Source organism: Schistocerca piceifrons, chromosome 2 (genome assembly GCF_021461385.2).
Source record: "Schistocerca piceifrons isolate TAMUIC-IGC-003096 chromosome 2, iqSchPice1.1, whole genome shotgun sequence".
In the NCBI taxonomy this organism is placed as follows: domain Eukaryota; kingdom Metazoa; phylum Arthropoda; class Insecta; order Orthoptera; family Acrididae; genus Schistocerca; species Schistocerca piceifrons.
This window is the reverse complement of record NC_060139.1, coordinates 4606733-4624839: the sequence shown is the minus strand read 5'-3', so window position 1 is coordinate 4624839 and position 18107 is coordinate 4606733. Positions and strand designations below refer to the sequence as shown.

Genomic DNA, 18107 nt, shown 5'->3' with positions numbered 1-18107 from the left:
TGCTGGCCAGGGTAGTTGACTTACACCTTCTAGAGCACGTTGGGTGGCACGGGATACATGCGGACGTGCATTGTCCTGTTGGAACAGCAAGTTCCCATGCCGGTCTAGGAATGGTAGAACGATGGGTTCGATGACGGTTTGGATGTACCGTGCACTATTCAGTGTCCCCTCGACGATCACCAGTGGTGTACGGCCAGTGTAGGAGATCGCTCCCCACACCATGATGCCGGGTGTTGGCCCTGTGTGCCTCGGTCGTATGCAGTCCTGATTGTGGCGCTCACCTGCACGGCGCCAAACACGCATACGACCATCATTGGCACCAAGGCAGAAGCGACTCTCATCGCTGAAGACGACACGTCTCCATTCGTCCCTCCATTCACGCCTGTCGCGACACCACTGGAGGCGGGCTGCACGATGTTGGGGCGTGAGCGGAAGACGGCCTAACGGTGTGCGGGACCGTAGCCCAGCTTCATGGAGACGGTTGCGAATGGTCCTCGCCGATACCCCAGGAGCAACAGTGTCCCTAATTTGCTGGGAAGTGGCGGTGCGGTCCCCTACGGCACTGCGTAGGATCCTACGGTCTTGGCGTGCATCCGTGCGTCGCTGCGGTCCGGTCCCAGGTCGACGGGCTCGTGCACCTTCCGCCGACCACTGGCGACAACATCGATGTACTGTGGAGACCTCACGCCCCACGTGTTGAGCAATTCGGCGGTACGTCCACCCGGCCTCCCGCATGCCCACTATACGCCCTCGCTCAAAGTCCGTCAACTGCACATACGGTTCACGTCCACGCTGTCGCGGCATGCTACCAGTGTTAAAGACTGCGATGGAGCTCCGTATGCCACGGCAAAGTGGCTGACACTGACGGCGGCGGTGCACAAATGCTGCGCAGCTAGCGCCATTCGACGGCCAACACCACTGTTCCTGGTGTGTCCGCTGTGCCGTGCGTGTGATCATTGCTTGTACAGCCCTCTCGCAGTGTCCGGAGCAAGTATGGTGGGTCTGACACACCGGTGTCAATGTGTTCTTTTTTCCATTTCCAGGAGTGTATATCAACAAAAGGTTTTTAGATGAGCGTTGATAACAGGAAGCAAACAATCTCTGCCGACAATTAAGGCCCATATTCGTAATAACGCATAGCAGACTAGAGTAAAACAAAACATGTAAATAAAACTCTGTACCAATTTATAATACGTCAAATCTGGTTTAATAAAGTAGAATTACGACGAATGTAGTCTTGAAATGTTCAAATGTACACACAAGTTTATATAATCATCTGTATTTTTAGGGCTTTACAAATACTGCACAGTTATGCAGACATAATCGCGTTCAATATAGCCAGATGTCTTGACTGGCGTAGCGTTACTAAATTATAAACGCAATACTTCCTCGTGAATTAGTCTCTTAGTGAAAACAGTATCAAAATGCCTACAGTAGTACCAGATATTAACCTTTATATACAGACGGAAAAATGCGTTGGGGACTTAAATTTTAAAATGTAATGATAATTAATTTAAATTCAAAACTGCTCACGGCTAATTCCCCCCCCCCCCCCCCCAAAAAAAAGGCTGGGTAGTAGAGTTGCAGTGTACTACATGTGTGAGCAGAGTAAGTTGGTGGGGAGAGTTTCACACAAATGAAAGGACAATGTGTATTCACCGTGTTCCAGTAAAGTCATGACACTTTTATCATTGTTAGTTTGTCAAATATGATCACAAGTATCGATGCTGTTAGCTGTAAAGAGAGCTGAACCAGTGAGAATTCCAGTGGTCGAGAATCAGGCCAAGCTTGCTGCAACTACAGTGCTGGCTGACCAAGGACGCTCAAAGTTGACACATTTTGGCAATCGCTCTTAACTCGCGAAGTCAGAGAATTCGTGGCGGAACCTCGGTGAAGGCAGACGGTAGGTTCAGTGGCATCACTGAACTTCGTAATCTGACTCCAAATTCTAACGCAGGCGTCCTTAATCTTCGGTTACGCCTTTGCTGCAGTGTCTGCTTCCGTAGCCGGGTGGCCAGTACAGATGGCTGTCATACAGATGACAAGGGTTCGATTCCCAGTACTATCAGGGAATTTTCCCTGTGATGCCTGCTGAGCAGATACTTGATGGGGTAGCAGCGGCTCCCGGTGGCTAACCTGACAACGGCCAAGAGAGTGGTGTGCTGACAACACGCTCCTCCGTACAGCATCCTAGTGACGCCATTAGCTGATGGACGACACGGTGGTCGGTCGGCGCCCCTTGGCTCGTCTGTAGCCATAACAACGGAGCTTTCTCGCTGCAGCAATGGCTGGTAAGTAGTTGTGACTTTCAAAGTGTATTAGCCCAAACTACTGTTATTATTTGGCGACAGTTTTGGTCTTTGGCTGAAGAGGTACTGATCTAAGAAACGAACTTCACGAGGATTATTAAAGTGTGAACAAACCATATCATTTCGTTGAAAATTGGAATGTTTGGTGCTGACGTACTTTCTGATCTGCATGTCGTTGCACTATCATCCCGAGAAATGTTGCTTTGTTGAAATTGTCGAGAACTCTGCAAAGAGACGAAGATCAGAGGCGACTTGTGAGCTTTCTGTTTTTCCAGTTCATTGGTCGAAGTTTGAAACTTACCTTATTGTAATCGGATTGCTACAGTACAGAGTCAATTGTGTCTGAGTTATGATTTTTTAACCTTCTTGTTCCCTTCATGGTGACGGAGATGGTGGGAGCATTTAATGATAATAACGTCTTGGAAATATGGCAGATAAATATTTTTTATTCTCCCTTTTTTTTTTGCCTTATCCACTCAGCCGTATTTATTGCTTTCAATTTCGCGTGCTACCAATCTCAAAGCGGAATGGGCCCATCTTTATGCACCTTACATCGATGCGGCAATCAAGTTCATTGGTAAGGTAGATTATCCGGTTATAAAAACGTGTGAAAACTATTTTCCATGTGTTGACAAGATCTAATACACTTCAACTGACCGACGTAAGCAAACTGTCAATTTGACTGCCCGCAAGCCAGATACAGTTCTCCAGAACACTCATTTTCCTCCGTGAAGTTCTTAAACGTATCTCGTAGGTTAAGGCGCAGCCACGACTCTTGTGTAACAGGAGCATGTACGCATTGTGAATCTCTCCTACATCGCCTCAACACTACCGCTACACCCAAACCTCCTAAAACCACTCAATCTGTGCCGGCCGGGGCGGCCGAGCGGTTCTAGGCGCTACAGTCTGGAACCGCGCGACAGATTCGAATCCTGCCTCAGGCATGGATGTGTGTGATGTCCTTAGGTTAGTTAGGTTTAAGTAGTTCTAAGTTCTAGGGGACTGATGACGTTTGAAGGTAAGTCCTATAGTGCTCAGAGCCATTTTGAACCACTCAATCTGCTTTAGTCTGTTGGTGACACTTGTTTCCTAGCCCTCTACCCTACACTCCGGAAACCCCAACAATCCCTCAAATCCACCTCAGTCGACGTACCTCTGGGTGCAACCAATGGCTCCTCAAGATCAACCTTTCCAAAACCTAGGAAATAATTATAGGCAGAATCACCCACAGCTTCCGCCTCCATGGATTCTGCCGCACCATCGACAACCGTGCTATACAGTTAATTAACACACTAAAATATCTTGGACTAACCCTCAACTGGCAGCTAACATAGAAACGTGTTAATCATGCAACAGTAAGCCCACAATAGACTGAAACTACCAAGTGGCCGAACTTGGGGGTTGTGCACCTCTACAATCCTCCATACTTATAAAACCTTGAACCGACCCTTCTCCCATGCAAATGTTGCATTGATATTTGTTTCACCTATGTTCTATCAGTCCTTCCAAATTCTTGAACGTCATGCACACCACCTTTCTTTCTGTAACCGTTTGTCTTCCCCCATGTGTATCGTCTACCATCTCATCCCTCCACACCCACACTGAACACCTCCGTAAACCCCACACTACTATCCCAATTGTTTCGTTTTTCATTACGAATCCTGTAACACTGCCGCACCCTTGCCGACACTATGTCACTGCCCTTACAGCTACACACACTCCTTACCCTATCTGCACACAACTTCAACAGATTCTCTCTCCAGACAATGAAATCCGCCGCTATATTTATCCAGCCTATCAACTATAACTCTTCTCCACTTATCTCATTCGACACCACGGCTACCCACTCCCTATTCCCTCTGTTCTTATCACTTCTCCTCATGAGACGGTGGCCCTGCCCTACCCATCAGAATCCTGTTAAACTCCGTTTTCTTACTATCTACCCCAACACCTACGTTAATCTGCACTGCATTGTATTGTATTGCATGGAACTGGGTACCTAGAAAGGACGGAGAGGCTTCGTCCCCACAACAGGCCACAGCACTCCACTCACCCCGCTGCCACCCCACACCGAATCCAGAGTTATTGTGCAGTTCAGCCTGCCCCAGTGGGAACGTCTCACACCAGACCCAGACGAGTGTAACCCCAATGTTTGCGTGAAGTAGAGTAATTATAGTGTACGCATACGTGGACAAAGTGTTTGAGCAATCACTGACATAGTGCAGCTGAGGCGGAATAAAGGGACCAGCAGAGGCAGCTGCAAAAATACCTTAAAAACCTTCCACAGGCTGGCCGGCACACCGCACCTCGACACTAATCCGCTGGGTGGATTCGTGCCGGGGGCCGGCACGCCTTCCCGCCCGGAAAGCGCGTTAGACCGCACAGCTAACTGGGCGGACTTCATCTCCGTGCTTGCTACCCAACGGATTCCTAATTTTTTACACACACCGTCCAAGGCTATAGAATACATTTCATCTTTCTAAATCCTTTTTTCCCACTGCAGCTCGTTCATCCTTTTAGTGAAAATGCACGGCTTGTATTCTTTTCGTTTTTTGTAAGAACGTCACCATTCCTGTAATGTGTTTGAAAATCAGTTTTTGTTTTTACGCTGTAGTCCTTCGATTTTAATTTACGCAACAAATAAAATCAACAGTTTTCATGTTTTACATAAATGACAACAGAAATAAGCCTTTTATAAATTTTAGAAACATCTGTAAATCTTTCACCTTTTAATCATATCTGTTTCGTCTTTGTCAATATTTATGAAGCTTTTGGCTGAATAACGGAATGTTGTATCGCTGACAGCCCACCCTCTGCGCATATGGGGCAAGGGGGATGGAAGTAATAATAAATAAACAAAATGGGTTCAAATGGTTCAAATGGCTCTGGGCACTATGGGACTTAACTTCTAAGGTCTTCAGTCCCCTAGAACTTAGAACTACTTAAACCTAACTAACCTAAGGACATCACACACATCCATGCCCGAGGCAGGATTCGAACCTGCGACCGTAGCGGTCTCGCGGTTCCAGACTGTAGCGCCTTTAACCACTTGGCCACCCCGGCCGGCAAACAAACAAAGTGGGGACAGATTACAGAAACGATAAGGTCCGCAAATGAGGAAATCCACAGGCGTAAGCTATTTTAACAAAGTACATATGGCCGTGGCGTGGCGCCTGCAACTGCGCATTTCCGCTGTTCGCGTGCCTGTGTCATGAGCGTATGTGGGATGTCGTTGAAGGAGTAGGCGAGACGACAACGTGTCGGACGCCCACGCCTCATTGCTGAACTCGGAGGATCTGTGGCAGATCTGACAACAGGGTATAATGCTGGTGAAGGCACAAGTGTGTCCTTCAGCGCACCTTGCTGAACGTGGGGCACAAGAACACGCGTCCTGTGTGGGTTCCAGTGTTGACCCAACGGCACGACAGGTGGCGGTTGACGCGGGCACGGGATCATCGTGATTGTACCGTGGATCAACGAAAACGCCTGGTCGGATGAATCATTCTTGTTACACCAGGTCAGTGGTCGTGTCGGGACGCGCTTTCATCCACACACTCTAAACATGCACTGCACCACGGACGCTGGGCTGTATTGTGCTGTGGGCGCATTCACCTGGTCTTCCAGAGGCCGTATGGTGTTAATCGAAGGCACTGTGACAGGTGCGGGTTACGTGAACGTCATCGCTGACCCCTAGGTGTTCCGCCGTTGACGCAATGACATCGTCAGTTACACCCACAAACCACTAGTCTGTGACGTACGGGAACTGCGCTACCTGTGCGTTGATATCTGCTGCTACATACATCCAGAAACCTCTGAAAAGTTGGCCGAATTCGTGCCGTGCTCAGTCGCTCCTCTATTGCGTTGCAAAGCTGAGCCAAGAAGCAATAATGTTTTGGCTCAGTAGTGCAACGATGGATACAGGCCAATCGATTAACATTTTTTGCCCCCGATGTGACGTCAACTGAAATAAGACCTGCACTCGGCGGCCGTATGGGGTCTCCCGGCCAGCAATGCAACACCATCATTTCATTTCGTTTCCCCCCGACAGTGGAGCAAGTTCGTCACGCTTGTCGCAATGACTTGCTGCACGTGGACTAAGGAGCCGGCTTGCTTCCGCGACGCTCACAGGACGCCACAGGAGCAACAGATTGGTCCTTCAGGCTTTTTCCAGAGAAATTAGTGGTTTAATAAAAGTTTACGAGTTTACAGCTGAGTTGTCAGTTCCTCTTTAAACGATGTTTCGCCAACACTGTACGGTTGAAGTTCAGACAGGGAGCTACAAAATCTGCTCTCGGCGCCTAACGAAGACAGCTAGGGAAGTAGCCGAAATATCGCGTAAGCAGAAAGTGACAACTCGCCTGCAAACCCAAAAATTTGCAAACCGAGAATAAGACTGCAGTAACAGCTGCTTCAAACTTTATTGGAAAAGGTAGTTGTTTTCTCCAACCCGCAATACACTATTCTCATTGTACACTACCGGAACGAATGCAGCCTCAAGGACAAGGTCATTTTATTGACAAACGACTGAGGTGTAGTTCAGCATTGTGTGAGTACATGAAGCACACACGACACAGTGAGTCGCATCAGTGCAAAGTGTGTGTCTACACCTCCCACTGGAGGCAATGTAGGCGCGTATTCTCGCATGCAAACAACCATAAAGGTGAGGCGTGGCATGCTGCGATAAGCCGTCCCAAGCACCTTGCGCCCTTTTGTTGCAGTTCGGCAGTGGCTCTTGCAGCCCCTGGAGAACGAGAAGCACCCGCTTCATCATGTCCCATACGTGTTCGATGGGTGATATCGCTGACCAGGGCAGAGTTATACACCACGAAGAGCATGTCGCGCTGCAGCATCCGTATGTGCATATTCATTGCCCTATTCACAAAGGACATCATCTGCCTGTCGTTTAAATGAGACTAGCACGGGGTAACAACCTCTGTAATATAGGGGGCACTGGTTACTTTACGCTGCAGAAATATCAAACGAAACCACGAGCTGTGTAATTAATGCCCCCCCCCCCCTCTACATGCGCACAATGAAGCCGTGGGTGGGACCTGTGTCTCGTGAGCGAATACATACTGGAATCGCCAGTTCACCAGATCTGCGCCATTCATGTGCACGTCCATCACTCACACACACACAGAGAGTACTCTCATCACTCGCACCGTTCCACTCTCTTCTCAACTTTTTCACAACAGCAGAGCAGCCATACTTGGCGGTGTCTTGGTCTCTGTGGTTGTTTGGCCAAAGGAACACGTGACCTTCATCCTGCTGCAAGCAGGCGGTTCCCAGTGGTCCCTGATGACACAGCAGGTACAACTAGTGCCCGGACTTCGTCCCTGGATGACGTTCGGTCTGCCACCGCTGCTCGCAGATTGCGTTGATCTTGACTTGATTCCGTAGTCCCTGTCTACAGGTGTGGGAGTTTTCCACAGGCCACTGTTCAAAGCAGCGATCCACCACCGATTCACTGTGCCCAGTAAGTGCAGCAACACGTCCATCCAGCTCAGCTTCCTGCAGGCCCACAATGCAACCGCGTCCAAATGGCTGAAGCTGTTAAACGGGAGTACATACTTGTCGGCAGGGCTCGGTTGTACCATAGAACGATTGTTGCGAACGCTGTTCACCTCTAAACTCAGCACAGTTGCTGCCTGCGGAGTCAACACAGAGGATGCACACACAGGCCTCCAGAACGCCACCTGATCGTCGATGACCGTGACAAATGAATCACTAACATTTGGACACCCTTCATTACGCACATATTATGTCCTAGTGCAACTGATTACTGTCCTTGCCGAGCGAGGTGGTGCAGCGGTTAGCACACTGGGATCACATTCGGTAGGACGACGGTTCAAACCCGCGTCCGGCCATCCACCTTTAGGTTTTTCGTGATTTCCCTGTATCGCTTAAGGCAAATGCCGGCATGGTTCCTTTGAAAGAGCACGGCCGATTTCCTGTCCCATCCTTCTCTAATCCGATGAGACCAATGACCTCGCTGTAACCAGTTTCTTGTAAACAGCGCCCTGTTTGCTGTCATGTTGGTGTTTCAATAGGTGAGTGCCGTTACGATGTCTTAACACGTTTTTACCTCATTTGTTGCTGTTCCTTGCGATTTTTGAACACGTAATGGTGCCAATTACACAAACGTCACTCCTCATCTTTTTCTGCTAAAAATACTTGTAGGCGTTAACGTTTCCTCAACGCTCTCCCAAACAATTGGGAATTTCGGTTTTTAGTTCTTAAGTATAAATTATACTAGTATTCCTAGTATTTTTACTACAGCAAGAGTCCATTCTTTGGAGAGTTAGTTCGGTCGCGAAATTGGGCAAATGCCGACGTAATGGAGCTGCGAATACGGATTGTGTGTATTCTTGTGGAGGGGAAAAATGCTTGATTTGAATGTAAGATGGATGAGCACGGGTGCTGCGTTAAAAAATTATTTTATAGCTGAAATATGAACTTAAACATGAGTGAAGTCTTCAGCGTACTAACAGTCGACCACATCTCGAACGGTTACTTTAAGGAGACCACACCCTGCCTATCTAGCCCATGTTAATTTAGACAAGTATTTGACCCATTTCTGAAAAAAACTATTTGATGCAGTACCTTGATATTTTACTGTATGTTACACGATGCTAATAGAGTCAACTGTACTAAACTCTACTGTATCCATTTTATACTTTTTAAGAAATACTTTTCTAAATTTATTAACAAAAAATATTAAGTTTTTTCTGCAGAAAATATTTTTGCGAACTTCCTAATGGGGGAATATTAATGAATGTAGTACCAGAGGTGGCTTTTTATGTTATGCAGAGTCTCTGAAAATTTTATTCATTTATGTATGATAGTTTTTCAAATAATGGGGCATATGTGCTGCAAATTTTAGTTTGTGGGAAACTGACTTCAAAGAAAAACCTTTTGAAATTTGTTACGTATAGTTAATTAAAACTGTCCTGCTGCATATGATGGCCCTTCTTCGGCCTATAGCAGGTCTTCCAGCTTCTTTTTCACCTTCCTGGACGCTTGTCTTACTTTCTTGGCCATATTAGATGCAGACCTGTCTGCATCGGCTGTCCTCATTTTATCGCAATGTTGCATCCCAGTGATAATATTTTCACCAGGATTAATTCCCAGTTTTTTCAGTACCCAACACTTTCCAATATTACCACAATTGTATGTAATAACAGCTTCATGAACTCTAAGTTTCATTGTAGGCATGCCTACAAATGAAGGGCTTACTTCAATGGTGGTACAAGTCCATTACCTCCACTTTTCTGTCCATAATGCTTCTGAAATTAATGATCCAAAGAAACAGAAAGAAAGGTTCATCTCTAGCAAGAAGCCATATGCTTGAATATTTCTGGTATCTCAACTGCAGATTTTTCAGCGCTAATTTAACTTTAGGACTTTTATCTCAAAATGACCAAAAATGGACCTGTACCACTATTGAAATAAGCCATTCAAATACAGTTTTAGGAAGGCGGTTCCAAGTTATGCTGTTGAAACATTTACTTGGGGTCTGTGTCTGTCCACGCAGACATTTCCTTAGAAGGACAGGATGAGCCAATTCACTGAAAATAGGTTTAATTGTTGTAATAACAGCAGCAAGAAGAGAATGCTGGGGAAAATAAGATTCTCTAGTTGCCTGAGCCCTATTGTATTTGTACCACGAATTTTCTCCTGATGGACACAATCCATGACATGGCTTATCATCAGTAGAGGACTTATGGAAGAATATGGCCCAAACATCTTTCTAAATTGCCTCCGGATTTTCTTTATTCCTCCTAATTGCCTGCCCATAGTATGCCTGCAAGTTTTCTTTAAAAACTACTCGCAATCACACTTGAACAAAACTAACCGCGTGTTTGAAAGCTTGTTGTTTACAAATAGCAGAAACAAAAGAATACCGACCGTTGCATTCCAAGGATAGCCAACACAATGCAGGGGATATAAAGATCTAAAATACATGCAGAAAAGTGGGTGACAGAAAAGTGGGCGTGGCACATAAACGCACGTGGTAGGAAAATGCTCTTTAAATGCTCGAAAAAAATTGTTTTCTGCAAAATCCTTCACAGAGTACTTAAATAAAACCTTAATCTATCGAAATATGATGAAACCCGAAAATCGATTTTTTTCGACCTGAACCACGGTGTGCTCCCTTTAATCACTGCAACAGTAAAGACTGAAATGCGATTTTTTTGAGACCAAGTAATTATTTAGATCGCTGCACTAAGGTTCTGCTCGAGCGAACAGTAACAAAGCTGGGAAGCAGTGGGCTCATGGCAGCAGTGTGTGTCCGCGCGGAGTGGCCACGCGGTTTGAGGTGTCACGTCACGGACTGGTTGGTTAAAGGGACCAGACTCATGTCACGGACTGCGCGGCCCCTCCCGCCGGAGGTTCGAGTCCTCCCTCGGGCATGGGTGTGTGTGTGTTGTTCTTAGCATAAGTAAGTTTAAGTAGTGTGTAAGTCTAGGGATCGATGACCTAAGCGGTTTGGGCCCTTAGGAATTCACACACATTTGAACAGCAGTGTGTAGTAGACTCGTAATATTGATGTACATTGTGACTGTTGGAGAAGGAGAGAAGCAGCACAATGGCATAAATCACGGTGCACAGTTGTATAAATAGATAGGCAATGGGGAAAAAACCTTGCATATTTCCTACTTGGCTAGGGCATGTCACGTGTCCACAGAAGACAAGATTCCGCATTTAGAGTTGTGGCTGGGAATACTGCTTGCTAACCATCGAGTCCTCTTATTGTAACGGGGTGTTCGTATTTGTGGCGTTACGAGCAGCTAATTAAACAACAGTCGATACAGGCAGAGCCCTGACATCTGGACAAGACTAATAAAACTGATGTGCAGCAGGTGTCCCCCAATGGTTGCCCACTAATGACTGGTTTGGTCGTAACCCACTAATACCATTGACGCACAGCTCACAATGAACTTTTGTTTCCACCACCCCTACTACTGAGGCGATTAAGCAAGACTACTGCACTCTTAGGCACTCTACGTTCCGACCGTCATAGCCAGGAGTGGTCGCTGAATACTGCTCGGAGTTCACAGTATCAGAAGATTGGCACTGTTGAGCAGGCCCCAGTTTGTGGTCCCAGACCAGAACTGTACCCAGGCATTTGCAGCCTGTACCTCCTCATGTGTATGTGAATGAATGTGTGTGAGTGTAAGGCGTAATTGGGGGGGGGGGGGGGGAGCTGGAGAGAACAGAGGTCAGAGTAGTGGGACATTATACAGCTTCTTCACTACACAGTACACGGCTACATCCAGAATGATGTAAATGTAAGCTGTATAAAATACTAATAAATAAACTTGTATAACTCACCTTACGACGAGCTGCTGGATTGCTTGGATGGCGCCTTGTAGAATGAACTGGCTTCTGAACGTCTTTACGATCACCCTTCTCAGGCTTGGGCTTCTCTTTTCTTTGCCTTCGCATTTTGCAATTTCCTCTCTCCAGTTCCTGCAAGGAAAGAGGACATATTACTTAATTTTTGTGTTACAAAACTAGCATTTCGTAGCCACCTGAAAAAAATTGCACAGCAGCTGTTACGTTATTTGCTTTACTATGAACCATGTAGCGCACTTGTAATTGTGTGACAGAACACCTAAAAATTACACTAGAGGCTCTGCAGGCGATGTTGTTTTTGTTAGCAGAGGCAATCGCGTAGGTCGTTTGATCCCATAGTCTATTAACGCCAAATTTCGCCGCACTATCCTAACGGATATGTTGGTCGTACGTCCCACATCGATTTCCGCGGTTATGTCAAGCAGTGTCGCTCGTTTCTTAGCTCTGATAGCTCTACGCAAAAGCCGTTGGGCACTGCACTGTCCACGGTTAGAGGTAATGTCTGAAGTTTGGTGTTCACGCCACGCTCTTGACGCTGTGGATCGCGGAATACTGAACTCCCTGACGATTTCCGAAATGGAATGTCCCATGCGTCCAGCTCCAGTTACCACTCCGCTTCCAAAGTCTGTTAGTTCCCGTCGTGCGCTCATAATCGTGCCTGACACCTTGCCACACGAATCGCCTGAGTATAAACGACAGCTCCGCCATGCACTGCCCTCTCATACCTCGTGTGCGCGATGCCCATATTGGTTTGATTCCTGTGGATGCTATCGATAGGTGGGACTACACTAGGCATGGTCTTCACCTCAATAGGAAAGGGAAGGGAAAACTGTCTGGGTTGATTGCAGAAAACTTAAGGGCGGACACTGGCACAAGTGGTAAAATACCAGTGGTCACAGGTGTCAGAGGGATGCCTTTTTTAGGATAGGGAAGGGGGAAAGAAAACGAGTTTTAAGGGAGATTTGCAGACACACACAGTTTGAGAAAACAGATGAACAGGAGTCAGATTTTAGCACACAGCCTCCATTTAAACAGTGTTTAACATAAAGTAATCAGAAACTGCCAGTTCATCTTCGCCAAAGCAGTTACAATCCCATTAGTATGCAGTATCAGTTATCTTTATTACACCAGAACATTCCGGGACTTAGAAATAAAGTTGATGAACTACTCATTTGTATCGATGAAATGAATTCATCTAACCAAATTGACATAATCTGCCTCTCTGAACATCAAGTGACCACTGATATAGATATGTTAGACATTTCAGGATTTAAACTAGCTTCCTACTTCTGCAGAATAGATATGGATGGAGGAGGAGTTGCCACATTTATCAAAAACTGCCATAAATTCAAGAACATGGACATTAATAAATTCTGTTTAGAACAACATCTAGAAGCATGTGCAACAGAAGTAGAGTTCCATAACAGATCCTATATAATAGTAACTATTTACCGAGCACCTGCAGGAAATTATAATCTATTCTTAGATCATCTAGAAGCTCTTTTGGGTTATTTAACAGGAAGAAACGAAGAAATTTTGATTGCTGGTGACTTTAATACAGATTTTCTAATGCAATCTTCCAGTAAACATTTACTGCAGTTAGCAATGTTGTCTTTCAATCTAACTCACACTGTAAAGTTTCCAACTAGGATCACTAAATCCTCAAGGACAGCCATTGATAACATTTTAATAGACAAATCAAAGGAACAAAATCATATCATAAAACCTGTAATAAATGGACTATCAGATCATGACATGCAGCTCCTTGTTTTAGATGTAAATTCTAAGCAGATTAACAAGACTGCTAAATCTGAGTACAGAAGAGTAGTCAATCAACCAAAAATTGAGTGTTTTAGAAAACTGCTCAAAGATATGAACTGGAAAGATGTTTATAGTGCTCATGACATGAATGAAAAATATAACACATTCATGAACAATGTCAGCACCATGTTTGAAAACTGTTTTCCTCTAAAAGTTAATCAAATTAAACAGCAGTCTTTAATAAAACCATGGATTACACAAGGAATAAAGATTTCCTGTAAGACAAAAAGGAAAATGTATCTGTCGACCAAGAATAGCTCCAATGCTGATGATTTAGCTAAATACAAGGAATACTGTAAAACATTAAAAAAGTAATTCAGACATCTAAACAAATGCACTATGAGAAGAAGATAGCAATGTCAGGGAACAAAATAAAAACAATATGGGATATAGTGAAAGAGCAGACTGGTAGAACCAGAAAGGAACAGGAGCAAATAGCACTAAGGGTAGATGACACATTAGTAACAGATGGGCATAGTGTGGCAAATCTATTTAACAAGTACTTTATATCCGTTACTGATAGAATGGGACTTTCAGGATGAGTAAATAATGCTCTTGAATATCTAAAACTAGCCTTCACAAATAGCTTCAAGTACATGAATATATCACTCACTTCACCAAAAGAAATAACTTCCATAGTAAAATCTTTAAAAAAAAGCATTCTAGTGGGTACAATGAAATATCAACAAAGTTAATTAAGGCATGTTCTTGTGAGTTTAGTACAATTCTAAGTTACTTGTGTAACCAGTCAATTATAACTGGGAAATTTCCTGATTGGCTAAAATATGCAGATGTTAAGCCTCTATTCAAGAAAGGGGATAAAGAGATACCATCAAACTACAGACCGATTTCACTTTTGCCAGCATTCTCAAAAATTTTAGAAAAAGTAATGTACAGGCAGCTTGTCAACCATCTGACCAGAAATTACATACTATCAAGAACACAGTTTGGATATCTGAAGGGTTCTATTTACACCTACAGTGATAATGTACTTAATTCATTAAATAACAAATTACAAGCAGCAGGTATTTTTTGTGATTTGTCAAAGGCATTCGATTGTGTGAGCCACAACATACTTTTAAATAAATTAGAATTATGTGGTGTCTCGGGCAGTGCTGCAAAATGGTTCAAGTCATACCTCGCTAACAGGATACAAAGGGTGTCAGTGCAAGGGACTAGTGAATTAAGTCATCAGTCTTCATCAGAATGGGAAGAAATTACATGTGGTGTCCCACAAGGATCCATCTTAGAGCTATTGCTTTTTCTTGTGTACATTAATGATCTCTCATTAGTTACACTGCCAGAAGCAGAGTTCGTTTTGTTTGCAGATGACACAAGTATTGCAATAAATAGTATGTCAAGTGTAGTTCTAGAAAGATCTGCTAATGATATTTTCATGGAGATTAATAGATGGTTTAAAGCCAACTCACTGACATTAAACTTCGAAAAGACTCACTATATGCAATTTAGAACCTGTAATAGGTTTCCACCCAGCGTATGCATAAAATACGAGGAAGAGCAGATAGAAGAGGTTGACAGTCTTAAATTCCTGGGATCACAGCTTGATAATAAATTCAGTTGGGAAGAGCACACGACAGAACTGCAGAAACGCCTTAATAAATCTGTATTTGCAATTCGAGTGTTAGCAGACATAGGCGACATAAAAATGGAAAAGCTTACATACTTTGTCTACTTTCATTCCATAATGTCATATGGTATAATATTTTGGGGTAACTCTTCAAGTCAAACAAAAGTTTTCAGAGTCCAAAAGCATATAATACGTATTATTTGTGGAGTAAATTCACGGACGTCCTGTAGAAACCTCTTCAAAGAACTGGGTATACTAACTACTGCCTCTCTGTATATTTACTCATTAATGAAATTTGTCCTAAATAATATATCTCTTTTTCCAACAAACAGCTCAGTTCATACATACAATACCAGGAACAAAAATGATCTACAAGGACTTAAAAGCACTTACTTTAGTTCAAAAAGTGGTCCACTACTCAGGAACACTCATCTTCAATAATTTGCCAGTAAACATAAAAAATTTAGTTACAAATAAAGATCAGTTTAAAAGGAGCCTGAAAGACTTACTAGTGGCCAACTCCTTCTACTCCACTGACGAATTTTTTAATAGAAACAAATGATGTATTGTATATATTCATACTATTAGTATTGTTATTTCAGCTAAAAAAAAAAATTGACATGTTCCACGTCCACGAGGATCGCCTCAGCACGGATCTATGGAACGTAAACTAATCTAATCTAATCTAATCAAATGCTGTGTATCGCTCCCAGGTCACCTCAGATTACGTCATCAACGGTATGCGTCAGTGCCGATTTCGTACGAAAGCCTTACATTCTATAGGATTTCAGAAAAACCCGTAGTTAAAAAACTTTCTTTAAATTGGTTATTACAATTTTTGGACTTTTGTGCTTTTTTCAAGAACATTATAAGTTGTTATTGAGCCTTTACATAGCCATTTAAACACGCGGCCCTGGATACGTCTCTGACTGACTACACAAATCACTCAAAAATTATCTTTGTTAATATCTTTTGAAGGCTTGTAAGTGGACGTGAAACAATGATTTCGACATAAGAAGCTCTGTTTTATCGCACAGTATGTCATATGAGTTGTCTGCCTACGAATGTGAGTGGTCGGCGCGTCTGACTGCCGTGCGGGGGATTCGGGTTCGATTCCCAGCACTGCCAGGGACCTCTCCTCGTTGGGAGTCTGGTTCTGGGTGCACCCAGCCTCTGGAGGCCAACTGAGGAGCTTCTGTAGCGATCAGTAGCGGTTACGAAGTCAAGAAAGCCGACAGTGGCCGGCAGAGCTGTGTGCTGAGCACGTGACCTTCCACGCTGCATCCAGTGACGTCCTTGGCAAGTGGCACGGCGGTCGGTGGGGGTCAGGTAGGTCCGTCCAGGACCAGAAGACGAAACTTTGTCTTTTACCTCAGTTGTGTACAATAATAGTATAACATTATCTGCGCGCTGTAAGATGATTGTCGGCGAAGTGACTGATTGGAAACGATGCGTCGATTGAAATCGAATCCTGGTTATTCGTATTGACTCCTTCCTGAACCACTACACTTTTAGACAAGAGGCAACATTGTATTTAACGGGTCTACGTGATTACGAGCAAGATCACTCCAAAATCAATTAAACATAATATTTCAGCAATCGTTAACTCAGCGTACTGCTTCTGATTCTCGTAAATGTAGATAGCACTGATATGGTCATCAGGAAACTCAGCACTCTATACGCAGACTGATGCGACGAATGAAAAGGCCGGGATTCGAAATCGCGCGCAAATTTTCATTCGTCGCTTCAGTCTGCGCATAAACATCAAAGATATTTGAGACCTGAAAAGGTCTCCGGAACTGTATACTTTTATTTGATTAACCTTATTAGTTAATATAGCCAAATATCAGTAGTACAGCGCCAAGAATTTCTTTCAGTGCTATATTTTTTTCAGCTTAAACTACGTTAGTAGATATACTGTTATTATCTTAATTACAGTACACATAATGTCGCCTTTGCTAAAGGAAGTTCTCAATCTGATTGAGGTATGCTCGCTGAGGTCGATACCTTCCTATCGCTACTCGTGTTGTGCAGTTGTTTCGTATTTCTCTTTCGCTCATCCTCTCTGTATGTCCAAACCATCTCAACTTACCTTTCTCAATATTCTACACTACATCTTTTATTTCACAACGCCCTCTACAATTAATGTAACAAATTTACTTAAAGTTTTAAGACTTAGTAAAGTTATGTTGATGAAAACCGGAAATCATACTTAACTTACTTTTTGATAAAATTAAATTTTACAGTAATTTAAATCATGGTAATGACTGACAAACATTAATCTGAGCAATGTGTTTTCATCTCCTCGGGAAGTTCGTCTAAGTCAAATTTGTATGTTGCTGTTTTTAATTTTACGCGCAATTCCAGGTTCTCATCAATATGGCGACTTCTCAGTTCATTCCTGATAAGGTTCATGCTTGAAAATGATTGTTCGCATGAATATGTAGATCTAAATAAGGGAACATCGGCACACGCCACATTTTTCAACTGATTATGTGCGTCACGAATACCACTCCAGGTGTTAAAACGTCTTCCTTCTCCAGGTCTTTCAAAGCAGACCACTTGTGTTGTGAACTAAGGTAATGTTTGTTTGTCTCCAATATTTCTATATCAGCACAAAGACATTCAAATTTCGAGCACCACAACTTTTTGTTTTTTAAATCCAACAATTGCATTTCAAAGTTGTCAGTGTCAATATTAAAAGGAGAAAAATTAAATTCTGTTACAGTAGAGTTAAGCTTTTTTTTTTTTTCACAAACGCTTACGTCGCTTGCTATTTCTGAATTCCCGTACCTGTTGAGAAAAGCTTTCCTCATATTTAAGAACGTTGTTTTGAAATAGCAAATGTCAATTTCATAGTTATTTTCTGGACGATGTTTCAACAGTTTTGGAAAATGAATGACAGTTCTCTTTTAAAATCGTGAGCAATACTTTGATTTCGAATGAAATAACTTCATTTAACATCAAAAAAACTTGTTATCTTCCCTCTGTAGATTACGTTTAAACTGAGTAGAATAGACTTAATGTCT

At 43.6% G+C, this 18107-nt stretch overlaps 1 protein-coding gene across 1 annotated transcript in view; it reads right to left on the bottom strand.

Annotated features, from left to right (window-relative positions):
- The window catches only part of LOC124777963 (ATP-binding cassette sub-family C member 4-like), a 256857-nt gene that overhangs the window by 201863 nt on the left and 36887 nt on the right, over positions 1-18107 (bottom strand). The window contains exon 3 of the mRNA XM_047253522.1: positions 11646-11783. Within this exon, the coding sequence (XP_047109478.1) occupies positions 11646-11783 (138 nt within the window). The remainder of the gene's footprint in view (positions 1-11645; positions 11784-18107) is intronic.